Source organism: Prionailurus viverrinus, chromosome D2 (genome assembly GCF_022837055.1).
Source record: "Prionailurus viverrinus isolate Anna chromosome D2, UM_Priviv_1.0, whole genome shotgun sequence".
NCBI classification, from domain to species: Eukaryota; Metazoa; Chordata; class Mammalia; order Carnivora; family Felidae; genus Prionailurus; species Prionailurus viverrinus.
Window position 1 is genome coordinate 59,906,206 of NC_062571.1, and position 21,117 is coordinate 59,927,322.

At 50.6% G+C, this 21,117-nt stretch overlaps 1 protein-coding gene across 6 annotated transcripts in view; it reads left to right on the plus strand.

The window, feature by feature from the left end:
* The window catches only part of PAX2 (paired box 2), a 77,566-nt gene that overhangs the window by 12,616 nt on the left and 43,833 nt on the right, over window positions 1-21,117 (plus strand). For all 6 annotated transcript variants that reach the window (XM_047826478.1, XM_047826479.1, XM_047826474.1 and 3 more), the window contains exons 4-5: window positions 18,449-18,534; window positions 19,792-19,911. In XM_047826478.1, coding sequence (XP_047682434.1) covers window positions 18,449-18,534; window positions 19,792-19,911 — 206 coding nt within the window. The remainder of the gene's footprint in view (window positions 1-18,448; window positions 18,535-19,791; window positions 19,912-21,117) is intronic.

The window sequence follows — 21,117 nt, forward strand, 5'->3', positions numbered from 1 at the left end:
GAAGGGAGAGTGGGAGGGAAGCCAAGAGGAAGGGAGGGAGGTCCTCACTTCCTAGGTGTTCCAGAGTGGAGCCCCTTCCACCTGGGAGCCTCTGGCCGCTTTGCTCAGGGCTTCCTCTTCTGCCTGCCTTCAGCCCTGCCCGAACTTCTCTGCAGTGAGCTCCCTCTGCAGCCATTCAGGAACAGAGGAAGCCAGAGGACGCCGGGAGCAGCTCCTGGCAGGAGTGGCGGAGAGGCTGTAGGACAGGGCAGCAGGCTGGAAGGGGGACTGTCCCCACCTTGTAGGCACAGTAAGGTCACAAAGTCAGAGAGGAAGGGCTCAGAGGACTGCGGGAGGAGAAAGGAGGGCAGGAACGGAGAGCAGTGGCGGCCCCAGAGCTTGAGCAAATGGGAACAAGCATCCCCTGCCCCGATGCTCCCTCTTGGCGCCAGGGTCTTTGCTGGGCTGGTGGAGGAAGCTTCAGGAAACCGGGAGCCATGTGGGAGGAAGCTTCAGGCCCCAGGGATGGTCAGGGAGGAGACCTTCATCCTGCCCCTTATCTTGTGACTTTCCATCCTGATTGTCGAGGGCGAGGTGGCACCTGCCATGTGCATCATACCAAGAGAAGTTGGTGACGGTGTGTTGAGGGCCTCTGTGTGGCTCTGTCGTGGGGAGAGTCTGGGAACTTTGGGAAGAGTGTGTGGGTCCAGCTGAGCGTAGCATTCGCGCCCTGGGAAGCTGTCTACCTGGTGCTGGTATTCCAAGGAGCTCTTAGAAGGAGTCGGGCTTATCGAACGGGGAGCTGGTGGCTTGCTACTCAGAGGGTTTGCGGCTGAAGGGATCGTTTGGTCTCAGAATGAAAGTCTCTGCCGTCGCTTGGACGACCTGCCCGTTTGGGACGTTAGCAAGCGTTACGTGGCAAGTGTGAGTTGAATGGACAGTAGCGCTCCCACTAGGCTGAGGAGTAGGGTTTCAGGTCAGGTCCGCAGGGTCCCGCCACACTCAGTCTGAACGCGGGCACATGTGCGTGTTCTCTGCTAGACGGGAGGGTGTAGAGTGGTGTGCGAGGGCCAGATCGCTACCGGGAGCACAGTCGCGGTGCGTGGTTTGCGTCTGTTGAGATCCTCGAGGCGGGTGTGCATCTAGGTAAGGACACAGGTCAGGCGATTTATCTCCTTTTCTCATCTGCAGAGAGGAGACCTCCCCTCCCTCCCCCTATCCCTTACCTTTTTCCTTCCTCTCTCTCCTTCTCCTCGGGTTAGCTGGTTTGGCTTAGGAGGCCAATCTCAGTAGACTCTAATTGAAGAGGGAAGAGAATGTGATAAGATAAGGAAGGCCATCCATGCTCTGGGGACCAATAGAGGTTTCATGTTCCCCCACTCCGCTCGGCTTCTCTAGGGAGCTGACACCAGGGCAGGCGGCCTTCCCACAGACTGTGACTGTCTGGCCTCTGGCAGAGCCAGAGCAAATGAAGTATCCCTTGGGGTCAAGACTCAGGTTCCTTTCCCCGTCACCATGGGTCTGGGCGGGGGAGGCCCTGACCAAAGAGGAAAAAGGGGTAGAAGAGAGACGGCCTAAGACAGGAGCAGTGAGAAGCGGAGGTGACCGACACCGGTCAGCTCCAACTAAAGCCTGGTTTGGGGGCCACAGAAATGGACTGAGTATGTGTGTTGGGAAGGGGGGTCTTTTTTTTTTTTATTGGAGAAGAGGCTCTGAAGCCTTTCAGCCAGTCTGCTGGGCTGAGCACTCAGCTCTTTTCAGAGGTACAGGCCTGGTTTGGTCCAGGTCCTCCTAGAAATAGTGTCCAGCCCTCACTCTTATGCCCCCTGCCCTCCAGCCCCAGCACATATGCATTCGCCTCTTCCCTCTCCCAACCCTTCCCTTAACTTAGCTCTGAGGATTAGGTAGTTCCTGGACCCAGGGAGGCAGCCTGGAGATTCCTTAGGAGATGACCTCCCAGGGTGGGTACAAAAAAAGTTGAGAGAAATTCATTTCATGGCCAGTGGCTGCTTAGAAAAGGCGATTCCAGCATACGAATGTGATAAATGTTAACTGAGCATTAATCGCATTAAAGAGGGCCCTATAAACTTTTCATTTCTAATTAAATTCGTCCAGTGATGCTGCCCAAGCGAGTACTCTGGGCCTTTGTTTATGTGGAAAATTAAAATGCAAATACAATGGGATTTATTTCCAGGAGTGGAGTGATGGGCTGGCCCCTCTGGCTACTGGTCTCCAGGCCTGTCCGGCCAGGTAACAGCTTCTTTGGAAGTGCTGTCCCCCTTGGGACACATTCTGGTGTGAAGGGAGAGGACAGAGTTCAAGGTCAAATAGAATTAGCAATGAGGAAGTGTGGAAAGATTTGAAGAGAGGGAGAAAAAGGCAACAGATGACCCAGAAATATAGGAAGGCATTGCCCTGGTCCCCCCCCGCACCACCACTTCGAACTCACACCTCTACGAGAAGAGATCCCGAAAATCTTGCTTGGGAATAATGTCATCACAAGCCTCTTCTGCAGCTCTGGGAGGAAGGGTGTATGTGGGAGGGAGAATTTGGAGGAATCAGCCCTGCCAGGCATACGTGGGCCTCCTCCTAAAAGAACTGAGTGGTCATCAGCAGGGAAGGCCCTGGGCCTGGATTTATCTGCAGCACCTTGAGGGTGGGCTGCTGTCCACATCGCGGTTTCACTGATCTCTTCCTGCCGGTGCCAAACGGCATTGACACAGGGCAGTGGAGCATAGAACCGAGGACGCTGTGCAGGCACGCCCGCCCGCACGCTGCCTTGTCGTGTGTAGGGAGAGCCGGTCGCTCATAAGCATAAACAAATGTCCCTTGCAGGGAGTCCTTTAGTGCCACGATGCCTTTGATAAAAAGCAGTAACCCTAAATACTGTTGAATGGAGCGATCTAAAGTTCCTATTTACTAAAACATAAATTAAGTCAAGTGGAGAGAAAACACGGGTAAGGAAAATCGTGTGGGTAGATCAGTAGCGACACTGAAAGATCGCTGTGCTGCTCCATGGATAAGGAAGTTGTAAACGGCATTAAAAAGTAGAGAGGGAAAGAAAATGGAAGTAGAGAGATGATAAAAGGCAGAGCACTAAATCACAAGTAGGGGTACGTGCACAAAGTCACAAACCAGATTTACACCAAGCGTTGCAAAATCTACAGCTTGGGCTGACAACACACAGAGATACTCTGCACCCGGGCATGCAGGCATCCAGAGAGTGGATGGGGCCATGTCAGCACCAAGAGGCTGGATGTGGCCGCAACGTGGTCTCTCCCTGCCGGACAAGGGGACTGATTCATTAGCTCCGCCGTGCAGGGATCTGACTGGTCCGGTTCTGCAGACGGTCCAGGATACAGCCTTGGGACGTTTTTGAAGGTCTCTGAGTACACGAGGCTCTTGTGAACTGGATCCACGTTCTAACGGATCTCCAAGATGGAGTCTGATTGACTAGTTTTGTTAAATAGCTTGCTACCCCTGTTCTCTTTAGTCTGTTTTATTCTGGGCTGTTCTTGTCCTTTTTGGTGTTCACTTATGTCTCTTAGAAACGTATGAGCACTTGCTGACAAACAGGTAAATGTGACAACTCCCAAACATCTGAACGAAAATCAAAGCCTTAGTCAATCGTCTATAAGGGTTGTCAATAGGATGCCAAATATCTGGTGATTTGGAGACATCATTGATCAAATTTCTTAGTTTTTATCCAGGCGCAGCATCAACACTCGTTTTCATTCCACTGGTGTTGCATTTCACTGGAGAACACCTGTTTCCAGAGGGAAGTATTGTAGGCGACAAAGCGTTGTGGTTAGAAAGCATCTTTGATGCACTTGGGTCTGGCTTCTGGTTTAAAAAGAGGCTGGTCTTGACCCGAAAGTCAGGTGGAGAGCTGGTACTTAGAGCGCTTAGTGTCTGGACAAGTACAGCTGATGGACCCAGAAGGTTGGTTGGGAGGGCAAATCGCTTTGTCCAAATAAGGGTAAACTGTCTGGTAGGTCTGGCTTCCATAAGGGGATCCTTTTTGCCACCTTAAAGGGGAGTATCGGGTGCTTAGTAGACATGGCCTTTCATTCATTTATACTTTCATTTGTCCATCCGGAAAACCTTTGCTAAGCACCTGCCATATACCAAGCAATGCACACAAACCTTTGTAACCCAGAAAAAGTAAGAGAATGGCCTCTAGGAGAGATTTCTGGAGTTTGAAGCAAGCTTCCCTGCTCACTGGCTGCGTGGTTACAGGTCAATCTCATCTCCTCCCTGGACCTCAGCCTCTCCACCCCTCTAGCACGGAGATAACCACACAGTTCTGTCATAGGTGTTTGTGAGGGTTATGTGAGTTCGTCCACATAAACCTGCTTAGCATTGCACCTGGCACGAAGCAAGTGCTCAATAAATGTTAGTTATTATTGTGGCAGTCGTAGCCATCGAGTGTACATTTCTTGTGATGTGTCTGTGTCGATGTGTGTGAGTTCTGGCCTGTGTGTGCACAAACAGTGAACTCTTCTAAATTTTTTTTTTCAACGTTTATTTATTTTGGGGACAGAGAGAGACAGAGCATGAACGGGGGAGGGGCAGAGAGAGAGGGAGACACAGAATCGGAAACAGGCTCCAGGCTCCGAGCCATCAGCCCAGAGCCCGATGCGGGGCTCAAACTCACGGACCGTGAGATCGTGACCTGGCTGAAGTCGGACGCTTAACCGACTGCGCCACCCAGGCGCCCCATCAGTGAACTCTTTTAAATAAAAGCTCGAGTTGAAAGGATATTCTGTGAACAGAAATGTGTATCATGAATGCCGGTGAGAATTATGGTGCTCTCTGGGCCCAGCCGGATTGAGGAAAGGGCCTGTTCTATGTGTGTGCAGGGAAAAAGCGCTCTGAGTCACTTATCTGAGCACTGAACAGAATTAGTCAGATAATTGCCCCCTTTGTCCACGTTGTTGGAGAGCCCAGCCTGTGTGTGTGTGTGTGTGTGTGTGTGTGTGTGTGTGTGTGTAAACTTCGTATGCCTGCACACTCCTTCTTTGGAATGAGCTTACTATTGCTTGAGGAGTTGAAGGTTGGCATTTTCTGGGCTTCATGGCATTTTCATGGGTTGTGGTGCTTTGCATTTTATAGGGTTTTTTTTTTTAAGATAAAATGAAACGGTAGTGGAAAAAAATCCTTATTTGATGGGTTTGAAGGGTTCCTCTGATTCTTAAATGTCATAGAGGGAAGAGAAGGGAGGTAAACAGGAAGAGGAAGGAAAGAGAGAAGAGAAAGTAGAGACAAGATAAAGGATAAAGAGAGAGGTGAGGGGGAAGTAAGCAAATATTTGACAAGTTCAAACTGATCTGTCTACTATTGTCCCACATATCTGGATGTTCCAGGGAACCATAGGAGGTTGATAATCACTGCAGTTATTTTCACTGCTAAGGGCTAAAAGATATTAAGAAGTAAATTTAGGAGAAAATTTTACTTTGGGCTTGATGTATGAACACATTGAGCAATGGCTCCAAGTAACGACAACTACAGATTCTTTTTACCCTACACTCAATAAGAACAAAGGTGAAAACCAAAGTTCTCCAAACGCCCGATGATGTGTTCTGTCTCCCCACCTCTATGGAAAGGCCCGTGGAATGAGGCCAAGGCCCAATCCCATTCTTGGCTGTAGTTTTCCCGGCCCCTTTGGTCTGGGTGGGTAACCAAGTTCAGCTCAATGGACTTTCATAAGATCCACACGCAACTGCCTTAATATTCACTGATCTGATTTCCTTCTTATCCCTTCCTTATTTCCCAATTAGACACCTGGATTTCACTATCCCTTATTTATACCTATTGGCTGGCAAAGGTTCTGACTTTTAAAATTAGAAAGCAAATATTTTAAATGAGCTAAATTTGAACCCTGAGGACTCAATTATCCTTGAATTTTTTTTCATAAGTGTAAAATGCCTAAGGGCCACCACCTTCCTTTCTGCCTATTCATCCTTGCGGGGCTGGATGCAGCCCTCTGTATGGAGACAGGCAGTGGCGAAATCTGTCATCCCCCAGCCCCTGCCACTGTCCGAAGGGACCGGAAGGCCGAGGAGGGAGCTACCCCCTGCCTCCACACTACCTGACTGAAGTTTTTACACTTCTCTGCTTAGATCACACACAGCTTTACTCATCTTGGGGTTTTAGGTATGTTAGCACACGTGTGTACACGCTTGTACACATGCAGAGGCCAATCTATGGCCGCTTTACTTGGTAAGCCCTTGTGTTCATAATAATAGTAGCTAACAAGTGCTTACTGTAGTAGAAATCATTATAAGCATGTTGCGTGTATTAATTGATTTAAGCCTCGTAAACAACCCCATAGGGCTTTATAGGATTGTTTATAGATGAGGTAACTGGAGTTTAGTGACGTTAAGTAAGTTACTCAGGTCACAAGGCTAAGCAGCAGAACTAGGATTTGAACCCAGGCGGTACTGGCTCTAAAACCTATGTGTTCATCCAGCACTCCACCCTTCAGATCGCCTTCGCCGTCAGAGGAAGGGCAGGTGTCTGCAGTCTCTTGCAGGGCTCTGTGTATCTCGCAGCCTCACACCCAGCGATGTAGTTACACATTTCCTGACAAGCTCAGAACAAAGACCCTGAACCCTAGTAGAAAGTTATGCCTAGTAGGTGTTGCTGTACTCTTCCATGGTGTGTGTATGTGCGTGTGTGTGTGTGTGTGTGTGTGTGTGCACGCGTCCGCGGCCTGGTGAGTGCAGGCCGCTGCTGAGCCACATCATCTGGGGATGCTGGGAAGGAAGAAGGTGCTGATGGCCAGAATCCCAGCGAGGATTGGACTGGGGAACTAGAATTGCTGTTGGACTTGGGTTCATGTTCCTTGGAATCGGGGAGTTTACTCCCATCTATCCTCCTCTACACAGGCTTGGAGGCTTAACTTTCCACATGAGGCAGATGTAGGGAGGGTGGCCCCAGGACCTGTGTCAGTGTGGTCAGGTCAGAAGTGTCCCACGGATCAGGGGCAGTGTGCTTCCAACAGAACAGAGCCGTGCTTCTGGTCATCAAGAAGAGATCTGTCCCTCATCTCTAGAATCTTCCTTCTGGAAAGCAGCAGTGCAAATGACCAGGTCAAAGTAAGCTAAAAAAGCTAAAGGATGGGCCCTCTCGCCCGCCTCCCGCCACCACACTGAGAAAGCAATTACCGAATCGTACAGCACCACCCAGATCCAACATCATTACTCAACCCACATCACCAAGGAGACACCCATTAACCTAATCTCTGAGACGTACATTACAAAAAAAAAAAAAAAAAAAGATGCTGATATGATCAACGAACACAATAATTCAAAGCTGAGACGCAGACATTGCTGCTAAACAATACTCAAATTCCTCCAGCTCAGTGTTACACAAAGTGCAGTCACCTCAATGTCATATCACCAAACACCAAGTAACAAACCTCTCGCCGGCTGCAGGAATGCGTCCGGCCACAATGCGTTACAACGTACACCCGACACAATTCAAACTCTGCATCCCACAGGCGCACCCACATGCAAAGGCTGAAACCATGCGGCCACCAGAGCAATAGTAAACGCGACTCAGACAGACACAGCAGTGGACCGGGAAGCACAGCACCCGGCCCTTCTGCACACCCAGCAGAAACCGGTCCCCGCCGCAGCCTCCCCAAGCTCAGCGTGCTCTTGACCCCCAAGCTCAGCGCAGCCTGCCAGAAAGCAGCAGCACCATCCGGTTTCTCCAGCAGGTGGATGTGTCCAGACCATCACCTTCAATAAGGCCTCCGGGCCCTGGTTGCTAGTAAGAGAATAAACTGTCCCCTGAGCCTGCTTCCTGAGACAGGATGAACCCCGCTCTCTCCTGGTTGGGGTTTAATAAGACTTTGCTGTTACTGAGAACGACAGAGCTCCGGGGAGGGAGGGAAAGGTGGGGGAGGCCTGGGAGGGGGCTCACCAGGCTGGGTGCGGGATTCCCCTTCCTCCACCAAGCCCTGCCTTCCATGGCCATTCCAGAGCCGAAGCCCTCTTGCTGGGTGTTCACTGAGTATCGATTCAGTCTGCAAGCAATTTTAATATTTCTTCAGGGACTTTCCAGCAACAGCACAAGTCATTAATTCACCCTCCCAAATTGCTTATTCAATAGCAGGAACATGGCTCCTGAATAAAGTCCCAGAATTTATGTGACTCGCACGAGTCAGGAGGTCAAACAACTGTTATGGAGCGAAGTTAAAAATCCAAATAAAATATTGACACTTTTTTGGGGAGGGGGAGGGGGGGGACGTAAAGGTATTTAAAATAGGTTTTTGTTGCAATGCCCCCAGGATAAAGAATGGAAGGAGACTGAAGACAAGTTGGAGTTTATAAAATCAATGGAATTTATTGCACATCTACTTGGCATTTAATAATTCTCTCATTTCCACATCCCCTGCACCCCATCCTAGCCATAGACAAAAAGATACACAGGTGTACAAGTGCACATTTATGCACATCAATACTGGTTCACGGACCAATATAAAAACACAGTTGTGATGTGAGAATCTAGACACCCTGGGAAGGGACCAGTGATACGTGTGACTGCGGCTTACGTGTTTGACAGAAATAGGCATCACTGGGGCAGAAATTCATGAAGTAGGTTTTGATAAATATATCCAGTATTATAAATCTTGGAGCAATGCATCAGAGCAGACATGAATATAAAGATACACTAATCATGGAAGTGGTTTCTAGAAACATAGAAACCGAGAAACACTTCTGGATGCGGTATCGCCACGCGATCATGTACATGATTTGAAAACTCGAGAGATAGATAAAGAAATGGATGCAGAGAATTTGGAAACTCTACACCCAAACCTACCAGTGCACATAAAATACTGAAACCATAGCCACTTAACCTAAAATTGTGGTTCGTTTGTTACACGGACGTGCTGCTCATCAAATACAGGGGAGAGGTTAAGCATGTTTGGAATCACTGCTGTATGCAATTTCTGTTTATTGTCTCCACATACATTTGCTCAGTTGTCCAGATCGCAGAGGCGAGAAGACTGTAGGGGAAATTTGTTCATGCCCAAATAGTTAATAAACACAGATAGCTATTAATGTAGAAATTTCCAGGAGAGGTAAGATGGTTCAGCCTATACACACTGGAGTCCCAGGCCTGTACCCAAAGTCTGGCTCCAGTGCTGTTCAGCACGTGACCTTAGGCGAATTGCTCAGCCTCCTTGTTGTCGCGTTGGTGTAAGAGACAACATGCGTATTTGACAGAGTTGTAGTTCAGATTTGAATGAGAAAATGCACTTGTCACAATGCCTGTCAGTTAGTGAATATGAAATAAATTTTAGTTATTTCTTTTGCCATCATTATATGCAGCTCTTCTATTCAGGGCCAGCCTCTCATAGATTCTACCATCTGTTCTTGATATGAGTTATTCTACCCAGTGGTTGGCAGCGTGGGTTCTGGAGTCAAGCTCCCAGGTCTAAATCCTGGCTCTGCTACTTACCAGCTGTGTGCGCTTGGGCAAGTGACTTAACTTCTCTGAGCCTCAGCTTCCACGTCTGTAGAACAGGGATAATAATCTTTGTAAGAAGTTGTAATAAATAAATTAAATAATCCACCTAAGGTGCTTAGCACAGTGCCTGGTACATAGTGAGCATATATTAGCTCACTATATCCCTTAAGGTGTCATCCTTGTTATTAATAATAACATTCAGTTGTTTTTCAGCAAATAGTTTTTTTCTTCAAAAAAATTTTAAAATTCTGCAAATAGTTTTGAAATACTGACATCATGGGGGCGCCCTGGGTGGCTCAGTCAGTTAAGCTTTGGACTTCGGCTCAGGTCATGATTTCATGGTTCATGAGTTCGAGCCCCAAGTCGGGCTCTGTGCTAACCGCTCCGAGCCTGGAGCCTGCTTCAGATTCTGTGTCTCCCCCTCTCTCTGCCTCGCCCCAACTTGCTCTCTCTCTCTCTCTCTCAAAAATAAATAAACATTGAAAAAAGCTTTAAAAAATACATGTAAATACTGACATCATGCCAGGCCCTGTTACTAGGTGCTGAAAATACAATAGTGAGAAAAATGGGCATGACATCTGTCCTTGTAGAGTTCAGAGTCCAGGGGAGGACTCAGGGTGAACTGAGTAAGCAAGAAAACAAGCTTTCAGCTCTGTGCTAGACCCTGAGGGGAAGAGGGGTTCAGGGCAGAATAGATCGGAAAGCCAGGGTGGAGCCAAACTGGGAAAGATTTTGAAGGCCAGGCTAAGGAATTTTGAATGAATTCCGTTGGTAACGGAACGCAGTTGCGGGGCTTAGCCACATCCCATTCTTTCAGCAGACAGACTAATGGGTTGTTTTTGAATACTGAAGTAACTAGGTAAGAGGTAGAGGGGCTAGGGGCACAGAGGTCAGGTCCCACCTCTGCTGCCACTCAGGGCACTTCCTCCAGGCTTCCTTCCGCTCACCCAGGGAGGTGGGCATGCCAGGGAGGGACACGAAGGTTGGACGGGCAGGACTTGGTCCCAGCAGTGAGTCTACACAGCACCCCTTCCACCATCCTATCAGGATACGAGGCAGTCTTCTAGCCTCTGGACCTTCCCGAGCAGGACCGTGGGCTGGACAGCTGGTGGACCCCAGTTCTAGCCCAGAAGCCCTGACAGATGAGGGCAGGCCGGTGGCGAGAGGAGCTAGTCTGGTCACGCTCTGGGCTTGGCATGCACTGCAGACTGGTTTCCAAATGGTTAGTTAAACACATTGCCCCTTAATTTTTAAACCTATGCATATCTTGAAGTTAAATCAATCCATATGCTTACCATCCATCATATAAACCATCACTATTGCCCCCTTGGGCCAGCCCCATGGCCCATCTAGCCTGGTAAATTGTATCTGGCCTGGGCTCCCAGGGACACGTGGTGGAAGGATTATCGCCCTTAGTGCCAGTCTTAGAAGGCTAAGGTGATGCAGAATACCTAAAGAAATAATAGCTAAGGTGATATCTAAGGAACCCAGTGGGAATCTATCGTCCTGGAATGCACAAAAAACTATCTGCAAATTATTTTTATTTTTAACCTGTAGTTCAGTTTCCACAGAGGAACCGGTAGCTTCTTGAATTTTGGTTACTGGGCCAGTTAGAAGTCAGGATCAGCAGATGGAGAGAAATGTCAGTTGATAGAAATGAGTACGGAACCTTCTGAGCCACTAAGACTTTCTCTCAACCCTCTCAAGGCTCCCCTCTATAACCACAAGGATGGTTTCTTCCCCCTCTGGCTTAAGCTAGTCCTCTCAAATACTATAGAGTTTAAGAGTAGTCTAGAGAATTTGCTTAAATCCAGATTTCTGGGCCCTACCACCATCAGAAACTCTAATCAGGAGGCGTGGGGTGGTCCTCAGGGATCGCATTTTAGCACGAGTCCAGGGGATTCTAAATGCAGGTCGTTCAAGGACACTAGTTTGAGGAAACTCTTCTGCAAACTTTTCATTTATTGGAGCTCAGTCGTGACTTCTGAGAAGCAACCAAAGAGGCAGAAGCTCTTGACACATGTAGGGGGACCCCTGTTAACCTCGGAAGCTGTGCATTCCAGCTCCGCCATGCTATGGCCAGAATGGAAGGTCCTGCCCATACCTTCTCCTCACCAGCGGCCGTTCTCCTGCACAGACCCTGCCTGACCTATGGTTAGTTGTCCAAACCCAAACCTGTAGGGCATGTGAGTGGGCGCGGGCAGGCAACTCTAAGCAGCACAAATTGCAAAGCTGGAACCTGGGACGACAGAGTTCGCACAAAGAAAGCGCTTCCGGGCTGCCAGTGGGGAGGGCAGATTGGATGGATGCTGTGTCCTCTGCGAGGAGGAAGCGGTAAATTTAGGGTTTTAGTTCCTGGGATGTACAGAGGGGAAATTCTAGTTCTTTACTCCCCCGGAGTGGGGGGAGGTAGGAACCATTTTTAGGAGAGGTGAAATCTTCCTGGAGAATCTGTGATCCCTAACTTGAGGTTCTGCTGTGAAAAGTCCCCAGCTGTTTGCACTGGTCCAGTTTGACTCAGGGCTGAGCCAGGGACACGTACCTGATAGAGGCTTTCTCAAGGGCCTGTGTTGAAGCGATTACGTGCAATCACTGGGCAAAATATCCTTTGCTGAAGCAAAAATCATTGTGTCCTTTGGAGTGACCCGGCCTACCATAGCCAGGCAGCCCAAAGCTCTGGCAGGGGCCCCTCCCACCGCTCGCCTGGCTCAGTGGGCCGTGGGGTCAGCTAGTCTGAGACATGCCCTGGAGTTCCCTTGGTTTACCAAATCAGGAAAGACTTTCCCTCTGTGAAGAGTGAAGTATTTTCTGCAAAAACTGTGAAGTGAGCAGTCTACCACCCCAGGGCAATTTCAACTGATTTTTACATGTATACGGCACGTGTGTGTGGGTACCTAGGACTTCTTGCGCTAAAAAACCATTTCAGCAAACCAGTAATATGACCAGGCCTGGGGCCAGGCTGAAGGCCAGAAGGCCATTCTACTAGGAAGTAATTCCAGTGTAGGGAAAGCAGTCTGTTCTAGGCAGCTGGACGGGACGTGATGGGGACAGGCTTGCAGATCATGTGTATATATCACATTGTCAGCCGCTGCTTCTAGTAGGTGTTACTACTCCCGTTTTAGAGCAGGGAATACTGAAGCTCGGGGAGCCCCTTACCCTTGGTTTCTCAGAACACAACAGCAGAGACTGGAAATAGAATCCAGGAGTTTGGACTCTGGGCTTTAGGGTCTCTCTTTTCTGGAGGCAGGAGAGTTTGGTGGTTATGGGTATGGGCCCCGCATTTAGTCTACTTGAGTTCAGTCCCCAGACTTGCCACTAAGTAAACGGGTGACCTTGGGTAAATGATAATATGCCACATCTACAAAATGGGCTATTGTGAGGATTAGGTAAACTATTTGTTTGGGGCACACAGAACACTGCCTAACACATAGTAAACCCTCAATAGACAATGGCTTGCATTACTGGAGCTCCTGCTAAGCGAGCACTGCTCCTAGAAATCCTGACCGGCCCAGTCCCGGAAATGCCGCCACCTGCCTCTCCAAGGTGAGCTGTCTGAGGTCACCCCAATGCTAATAGGACCTCTTCTTGTCTCCACCTCAGGGGGAGTTTTTGCACACCATTTATTATCATATAATACAATGCAATATAATATCATACATAACATAACATAATATGATGGGTAGGTTAACTTGGAAACCCTGAGGCGGACCGTGGATGGATGGATAGATGAATAGATACATTTGTACTAAGTATACATACATTATATCATTCTATTGATTTGTAAAAAGTTCCCGGTCTGCCTGGCTGTAATGAGATTTTTGAACTTTGCGTGGCGATCAATGAGTGGAATATTATTGGCCTGGAGAATTGATATACCTGCTCTCAGTGGCTTGTTCTGCTCCCAGGCTGCCCCGGCCCCCCAGGTGTACGATTTCAGCAGACACTTAACCTTTTTTACAGTGTCATCAGGCTAAAAGGAATCTAATAGTGACACAGGACTTGTGCTCAGCACTCTGCCACTATTGCTTTCCTGTCACAAATAATTTATAGCCTTCTATTTCCATCCCTGAGCCTGCACCCCAGCCCTGCCTCCCGCTTTCCCCCAGCTCCCGGGAATCAATAAACTCACACAGCCACAGTGGGACTACAGGGTGCCCAGAGACAGACAGACGGACAAAGAGAAGGGAGAGCGACAGAGGGGCAGAGAAAGACAGAGAACGAAACACAGAGGCAGGAATGCGAGGTGGAGGAAGAAGTGAGAGAGGGAAGAGAGCCAGCGGAGGGGCAAGAGTGTCCCCCCGGCGCTTTCTTGGAATGTTGAGAGCTCCTCGGTTTCTTCATGAGTTTAACAAACTGTTAATGGGAGTCTCATTACATGCTCTCCTTCTGACTCACAGAGCTGATGAAACTGTCTTGATCTCCAGCTCGGTGGGAGGTGGAGGCTTCCTGGGAATTTCACCAAAGAAAGAGTGGCTTCGCCCCCCCGCCCCCCCCCCCCCCGTCGTCTACACCCCGAAGCGCCACCACAGCTCCCTGGCATCTACCGGGTCCCGAAGAAGCTACTGCTCATACTGTCTGTGGACCCTTCCTGGGGCCCCCAGGCAGAGGACCCTAATGTATCTTCCTGAGAGTGTCTCTGATTCACCTCTTTTTGGGTCAGGCTGTGACACCTGCCACTGGTGTTTCCTGTCTTCTCAGTGCCCTTTCCAGGGCCGCCATAGCAGCTACACTGGCCAGGCTGGACCGTGCTGGGCTGAGAGGCCTCCTGCCCGTACCTGGCTCAGTCCCTAAAGAGAATGCAGCCAGTCCTGGCGGTCACTCATAGGAGTAATGCTACAACTAGTCGTGATTATTGTTATTAGCGACATTAGCGTGTATTGAGCCCAGCATCATACAAATCATCTTACATGCGTTATCCTGTTTAATCCTCACCACAATCCTAGGAGGTGGGTAGTATTATTATCTTATTTTACAGATGAGGGAGTAAGAGACTGCCAAGGGTTTCACAGGCAGTTAAGTAACAGAGCCGAGCCTGACCCAGAGCCCACAGCCCATCCCCTTCTTCCCTTTGCCCTAGTCGCACCCTTGCTAAGTGCCTAAAGTCCCCGTGCTGGGCTCAGGCAAAGCCAGAAAGGTGGAGGAGGAAGGGCATCCCTGTGAAGGAGAACATGCTAGAAAGGGAAGTGATGAGCAGGCGTCCTGACGTGTTCCCATGGCAACAGGAAACAGCACTTCTCGGCTCCCCTGAGTAGAGCTATGGCCTCCAGCACCCCCACTGCACCCTCCGGAGACCCATACCTGCAGACTTGACTTGAAGGCCAAGCCTGCCCGGGGCCACGGAGGCCAGGATGTGTCTGGCTGTCTCGCCGTGCCAAGAATGAAAAAGATCGGAAGAGAAGGAAGATCAACAGGGGGGAATAGTGCCAGACAATCACCCAAAGCAGTGCTTTACTTTATCCTTTTTAGCTGTGGTGATATTCCCACGAGTTGTTGGGTTGTGTACAGGATGCAGGGGGGCAATGGATGACTACCAGGGACCCGCGATCTCAGTTCTTAAATTTCCCGAGAGCAGCTCTGGGGACTAGCAAGTGCCCACTGCCTGGGGGGCACGGATGGACGCCAGGAGCATTAGTAACTCACGGCAGGCATCCCGCCCAGCTCCTGTCCCATGCACCACCAAGCCCCCATCAGGGAGTAGTGATTTTCTATCACTTGCTGCCTCAGCTAAATCTGCACTGGTGCCTCAGGGGTCAGAGGCTCTGGGTAACAAAGATAGAGACCCCACAAGGCCATCTCGTTACCTGTCTCAACCAGCCCCAGCCCTGGGGCTCCCTTAGTCCAGGGCTCATCAGCCCGCAAGCCAGAGCCACCCACAGCAGGACCAGTGAGATCCCAGAAGCTTTTGCTGCAGTGAATTGGGAGCGGCTGCTCTGAGCTGTATACACAGCCTCCTTCTAGACTTTTCCGGTACACCCGCCTACATCGCCCTTAGCCACTGTCCCATCTTTCCCATTGTGATCACGCTCCAAACATTCCCTTAACTCTTGGGAGGTGACCTTCCCTTCTGCTTTGCTGAGAGATAAAAACTGTAAAAGCTCCTTCTCGAAGCTTTTGGCCACCTCAAAATGCACCATCTCTCACCAACTCCCCCTGGCGCCTCTCCTTGTTCTGTCTCGATTTCTCCATCATCCACATTCTGTCAGGCAACTTCAGCTCTTCTCTGGTTCTCCCTCCTCAGCCTGCAAGCGTACCCAAGTCTTTCCTCCCCCAACCAGCCTTCCCTCCACTCAGCTGTCAGTCCCATCCACCGGCTTCCACATTTTTCTCTCTTCCTTTCTACGAACTCCCGAAGACAGGAATCTACTTTCACTGCCTCCCTCTCCTCCTATTCAATCCCTAACCTTTCTGTCTGGCTCCTGCTCCAGTTGTTTGTTGAGACCTCTGTCCCCCAAATCCCCAAACCTGTGCCTCTTCTTATTCCCAGTTCCCTCCAACCTTTGCATTGTCACCGATGCCGCGAATTATCTTCTCCTTCCGGAAACGTTTTTCTCCGTCGACTTAGGTGAAACTGCCCAATCCTTGCTCTGCCATTTCCATTGTAGCCAATTCTGACCCCTCTGCAAGGTCAGGTTCTTTCCCCCAGCCTGTGAAAGCCAGTGCCCTCCAACATCCACTCCTTCGGCCTCTTGTCCCTATCAACGCTCTTTTTCCTTGATGGTTTCTTAAATCCACATGTGCTGTGCCAGCTGGACACCCCCCTCCCACCTCAAACACTGCGTGTCTGAGACAAAACCCGCCACCTCCCTGCGTCTCTCCTCCTGACAGTGGTGCAAACCACCAGCCTTCCAGGTACACAGAATTAGGTTCTTAGAGCCATGATGGACTTCTGTTAGGTGCCCAGTCGGCCATTCTGCCTTCATGACGTCTTACAGACTCTTTCTTTCCTTTCCTGTGACCTTGCGCCTGTGTATTGCTTTACCAGGATCTGTTTGCAAGTGTCCCCTCTGGTTTAGAAATCACTCATGGCTTGAGATTCTCTAAACCTGGTTGCTGAATGTTGGGAGAAGTATGACAAAATACCAGAAAAAGCCCACGTCCTAGAGACTGAGTTCTGACTCTGCCCTGAGAGTGTGATTTTGACTAAGCTACTTAACCTCTGTGAGCTTTGGTTTTCCATCTGAAAAACGAGGATAATAGTATCTACTTCGGAGGTTGTTGGGAGAATGAACAGTAGCATATGTAAGTAATATAAATTGCATATAGTGTTGGCGCATGATAGATGACCAGCAAATGGAAAAATCACGATCATCGCCGTCACTTCCAAGTTTTCAGCCTGATTTCCTCTTGCTTCTTCCTGTACCTCCGCTGCTCCTGGCTGGCTGGTCTGGGCTTTACCCCTAAAGCTCATTCGGCTCCCATGCTTTGCTTCTGTCTTCCTCCAGTACCTACTTTTAATGGTCCCTACCCATCCCCTCTGCCACGGCTTCTCTGTTCACCTTAGAACCATGTTATTTTTTCACTGCAGAGGAGACCTTAGAGATCCTGTAGTCCAACCTTTTTTTTACTTTACAACTGAAAAGTAAAGGTCCAGAAACATAGAGTGATGTACCTCTGAGTCCCAGAGAAGAAGAATGATGAGCCCAAAGCTATGGTGGCCGATTAATGGCAGAGTCAGAAGCAGGACTCAGGGTCCCGGCCATGCATCCCGGTGCCCTTATCACTCTCCTCCGTGCCTTGGGCCCCTTTGTCTGTTCAGCCCTGTCCTGCTTTGAAGGTCTACATGAAGCTCTGCCTCCTCAGTGACTTCTTTCCCAGTCCCCACCTGCAAGGTGGCTGGATTCCTCCCTTGCCTCCCTCTAGCGCTTATGGCCTGGCCCCTCGGGGCTCCTTTGCGTTCTTTGGGTGTGTGTCCTCCCTCCTCAACTTCATCTCCAGCACTGTGAGGCAGGTGCCTCACCTCTGTTGCCTGTGGGTGCTCGGTTAAACCTGGTTACAGTGGAGTCTGCTCATGGTTTGTGACTCACCTGGTCAGTGTGGGTGAACTTGACTCACATGCCACTCTGCAGGGAGGAGCAATGCCATTGGAGAAATTGCCTCAAGGGTACCTATTTTGACTAGCGGATGGAGGGGAGCATTCCTTGGTCTTGGCCCCAGCATTGGTCTCTTGCACGTCTGAGCCCCGGGCTTCTCAGACCACTGACAAGCAGGCCTATCCCCAGTCCTGGGACATTTGATCCAGCCCTCTACCCCTAAAGTGCACAGGGTGGGTGCGAGGCTTTTCAACTAGGCTGGAAAAGAAGCTGTGGTCCAAGTAAGACCCCAGAAAAGCAGGCCATTGGGGCAGCAAGCTGGGCAGAGATAGGACAGTAAGTGGGCTCAGGAAGAAGTTGTTCAGGGCCTGACATCTGGCAAAGGGACCATGTGCTATGCTGGATTCCCTGGGACAAGAAGGGTCATCTGTGACCCAGCCCTTTCCAGGCTATTTCTTTTTAGCCCAAGAAATAGGAAAATCTCACTTTCCCCCCCAACTCTAGAAGACTGATACAGTCCCAATAGGAAAAGCAACTCCAAAACGATCTCTAGACAAAGGAGTCTTGTTCCCAGGAGGAGGTTTGCGTGTGGTTGAGAAGGGAAGGGGGGACAGCAAGCCATCAGGGCAGCCCCCACCCCCAGAAAGGGGAAGGATGCTGTGCTCCGCTCACTCTGCTGCCCCAATCCTTGCTACCAAAAATCAAGCTGCAATTCAGATGATGCACACCGCAGGAGAGAATACAGACTCCCTCTGTCCAGCTGCACTAGGTCGGGTCTGCAGAGCCAGTGGGAGGGAAAGTGCGTGCCTCGCAGCAGTCAGTGAGGGCAGGGGTGCAGGGAACAGATACATGAGGAAGGAGCTGGGGAGCTTGGGCGAGCCCCTCTGGGCTGGGCTGGAGCTGGTGCAGGCAGGAGAAGGCACGTGATGTGTGATGCTGTCGTGATGCTGTTGCAGGATCATCAGGACCAAAGTTCAGCAGCCTTTCCACCCAACGCCGGATGGGGCTGGGACGGGAGTGACTGCCCCTGGCCACACCATTGGTAAGAGGGCTCAGGGAAGGGAGGAAGCGGGGGCCCACCCAGGAGAGCCAGGACGCCACCCCCATTCCCTTCAAAATGGCATGCCTGCTGAGGCCCCAGGACCCCTTCCCCAGCCCACGCTCTCCCTGAGCTCCTAGAGGTGGGGATCTCCCCCAGGAGACTAGCTCACCAGGACTGTTTTTGCTTCTTGCGCACAACACTTTGTAGCTGCCTTGTCTGTCTTTCTGTCTCTGTCTCCTTCTAAATCAAGCTTTTCTTCTCTCCCTGCCTTCCCCTTCCTCATCTTTTGTTTTTATCTGATTCTGTCTCCACTTGCCCCTTTTTCTTTCCTATCTACCCTCTTACTGCCTTTTAAAAATTTTTAAAATTCTTTCTCTCTTCTCCCCTCCTCTCCCTTCCCTCTCTCCTTTCCTCTCTCTGCCTCTCCCTTTCTCTTTTCTCCTCTCTTTATGTGTGGCTCTGGGTCTGTTCGCATCTCTCTGCTTCGCTCTTCACAGCTTCTCTCCTCTTAGCCTGTCTCTTCTTGATCTGTCTCTCCTTCCTCCCCTCTGTAACTCTCTGCTGCTCCAACCTCCTTGTTTACTGATCCTTGGCTGTGGCCTCTCAGAGACACAGCCCAGGCCTACCAGAGCACCAGATAAAACCCCCTCCCATATTGTCTTCCCTTTGACCCAAGGGTGCTTGGTGGTGCTGCAGCCATAGATGAAGCCTGGAGTTTAAGGGGCTGAAATGTGATTATACTTTTGTTGCTGCCCCTCTTGGAAGCTGTCCCCTTATCTCTTGACCAGCAGGAAGTAGAATGGCTGGTCCCAGGCCTCCTGAAGTTGGCAGGAGCCGCTGTTCATGAGGCCGTGTCACAACGTGCGCCGGGAGGGAGGATCGGGCCGGGCTGTACCTGAGCAGAGTGAATGGTTTCACTGGTCTGTGCCCTGAGGGAGAAATTGGGAACTTCTCAAGTGATTTCAAGACCAGAAGCAACTGGGAGAGAGGAGCTGTGCCCTCCTGGGGAATATCGTGGCCATTCTTGTGTCTCCTAGAGAGAGACAGATCTTAGAAAGCCACGGCGTCTGAAAGGAGATAAGTAAAGGCCAGCCCAGGAGACCAGAGGCAGGGAGCTGGGGTTTGTTTAGAGGGCGGAGGAGAACGTGGGCTCGCCATCCCTCTTAATCCTCTGCTTCTCTCTGCCCCCAGCCTCGGGGCTTTGGTCTGTGATCACAACTGTTATCCTGATGGCATTTCCTCCTTACTCTCGTCCAGTTCCCAGTACGGCCTCCCCTCCTGTTTCCAGCGCCTCCAATGATCCAGTGGGATCCTACTCTATCAACGGGATCCTGGGGATCCCTCGCTCCAATGGTGAGAAGAGGAAACGTGATGAAGGTAGGGAGGAGGGAAGAGGCTTGGCTTCCCTGTGCATGCTTTGTCCTTGGACTCAGGGCTCCGGTTTCGGCCCGGCCTCGCAGCTGCTCTGCTGGGAGATCAGTTTTAGTAGCAAAGCCCAGGTCCCCCCACTGCCCTGCTGGCTCCTGGAAAGGGAGGCAGGCTGCTGGTGGGGCCATCAGCTTCACCATCTGCTCAGCAGTCTTGGTGGCCTCACCTTCCACCGGGACTGCCCCTAATATCCCAGTGGGGTGCCAGGGGAGAAGCGCAAACCAGGTACCTTGGGAGGGTTCAGGAAGTTGGGGGACAGCTGGTCTTTGACCCAAGGATGAGAGGCCAATCTGCCTTATTCTTACCTGATCCAACCCCTCAAAAGATGGGGGCGTGATGTCACGTGCAGCTGACCCCAGTGTCCTTTCTCTGTGACACATGGATTCTGCCCCCCATTGAGCTGGACACGGGCCCTCTGTACTCTTCTTCCCTATGGGAGGAGACACCACTCAGGCTCCTCTCTGTCCCTTCCCTTCCATTCCCTATAATGTCTCAAGTGCAGCCAGCTGTTAGGCAGGGAGTTCAGGCGAGGGAGGAATGAAGAGGAGGAAGAGAGGAGAAAGGATACAGGAAGAGGGAGTGGTGGCCATGGCCTGGGAGAAGGTGTTTTACAAATGTTGGGATGTGAGGGGTCCCTTGGTGACCATCTGGTGCTCTTCTCATGCATGAGCCCAGGGCGCAGGGCTGACCAGCCCAGACAAACGGAGACACCAGTGTCTCAAGCCTGCTTCCTGCCCCAGTCTCATGGTCCCTGCTGGGGAAGCAGTAACCTTCTGGTCTAGGGAGGTCTAGAGAATCTCCCATGAAATAGAATCCTCTAGAGATGAGCATACAGGGGGACTGCATACCCCTTTAGCCTGGACAGTCCCAATTTATGCCCTTTGTCTCTGCATCTTGGCCAGTCAGCATCTCCTTTTTCTCTCAAAAATGTCCTGTTTGGGCAATAAATCACGTGGCCATCCCAAGCATAGACAAGCCCTTGATTGGGGCGGCTTCCGAGGGTAAGGAACAGAGGAAAGGAACAAAACTGAGCTTCCCTGGGCCCAGGCTGAGGGGAAAGAGAGTGTGAAAGCCCTGGCCTCCAGCGGAAGGGACAGGACAGGCCTAGGTCTGGCAAGACAGTGATGACCTGGTGCTGGCCTCCTTCCAGAAGCC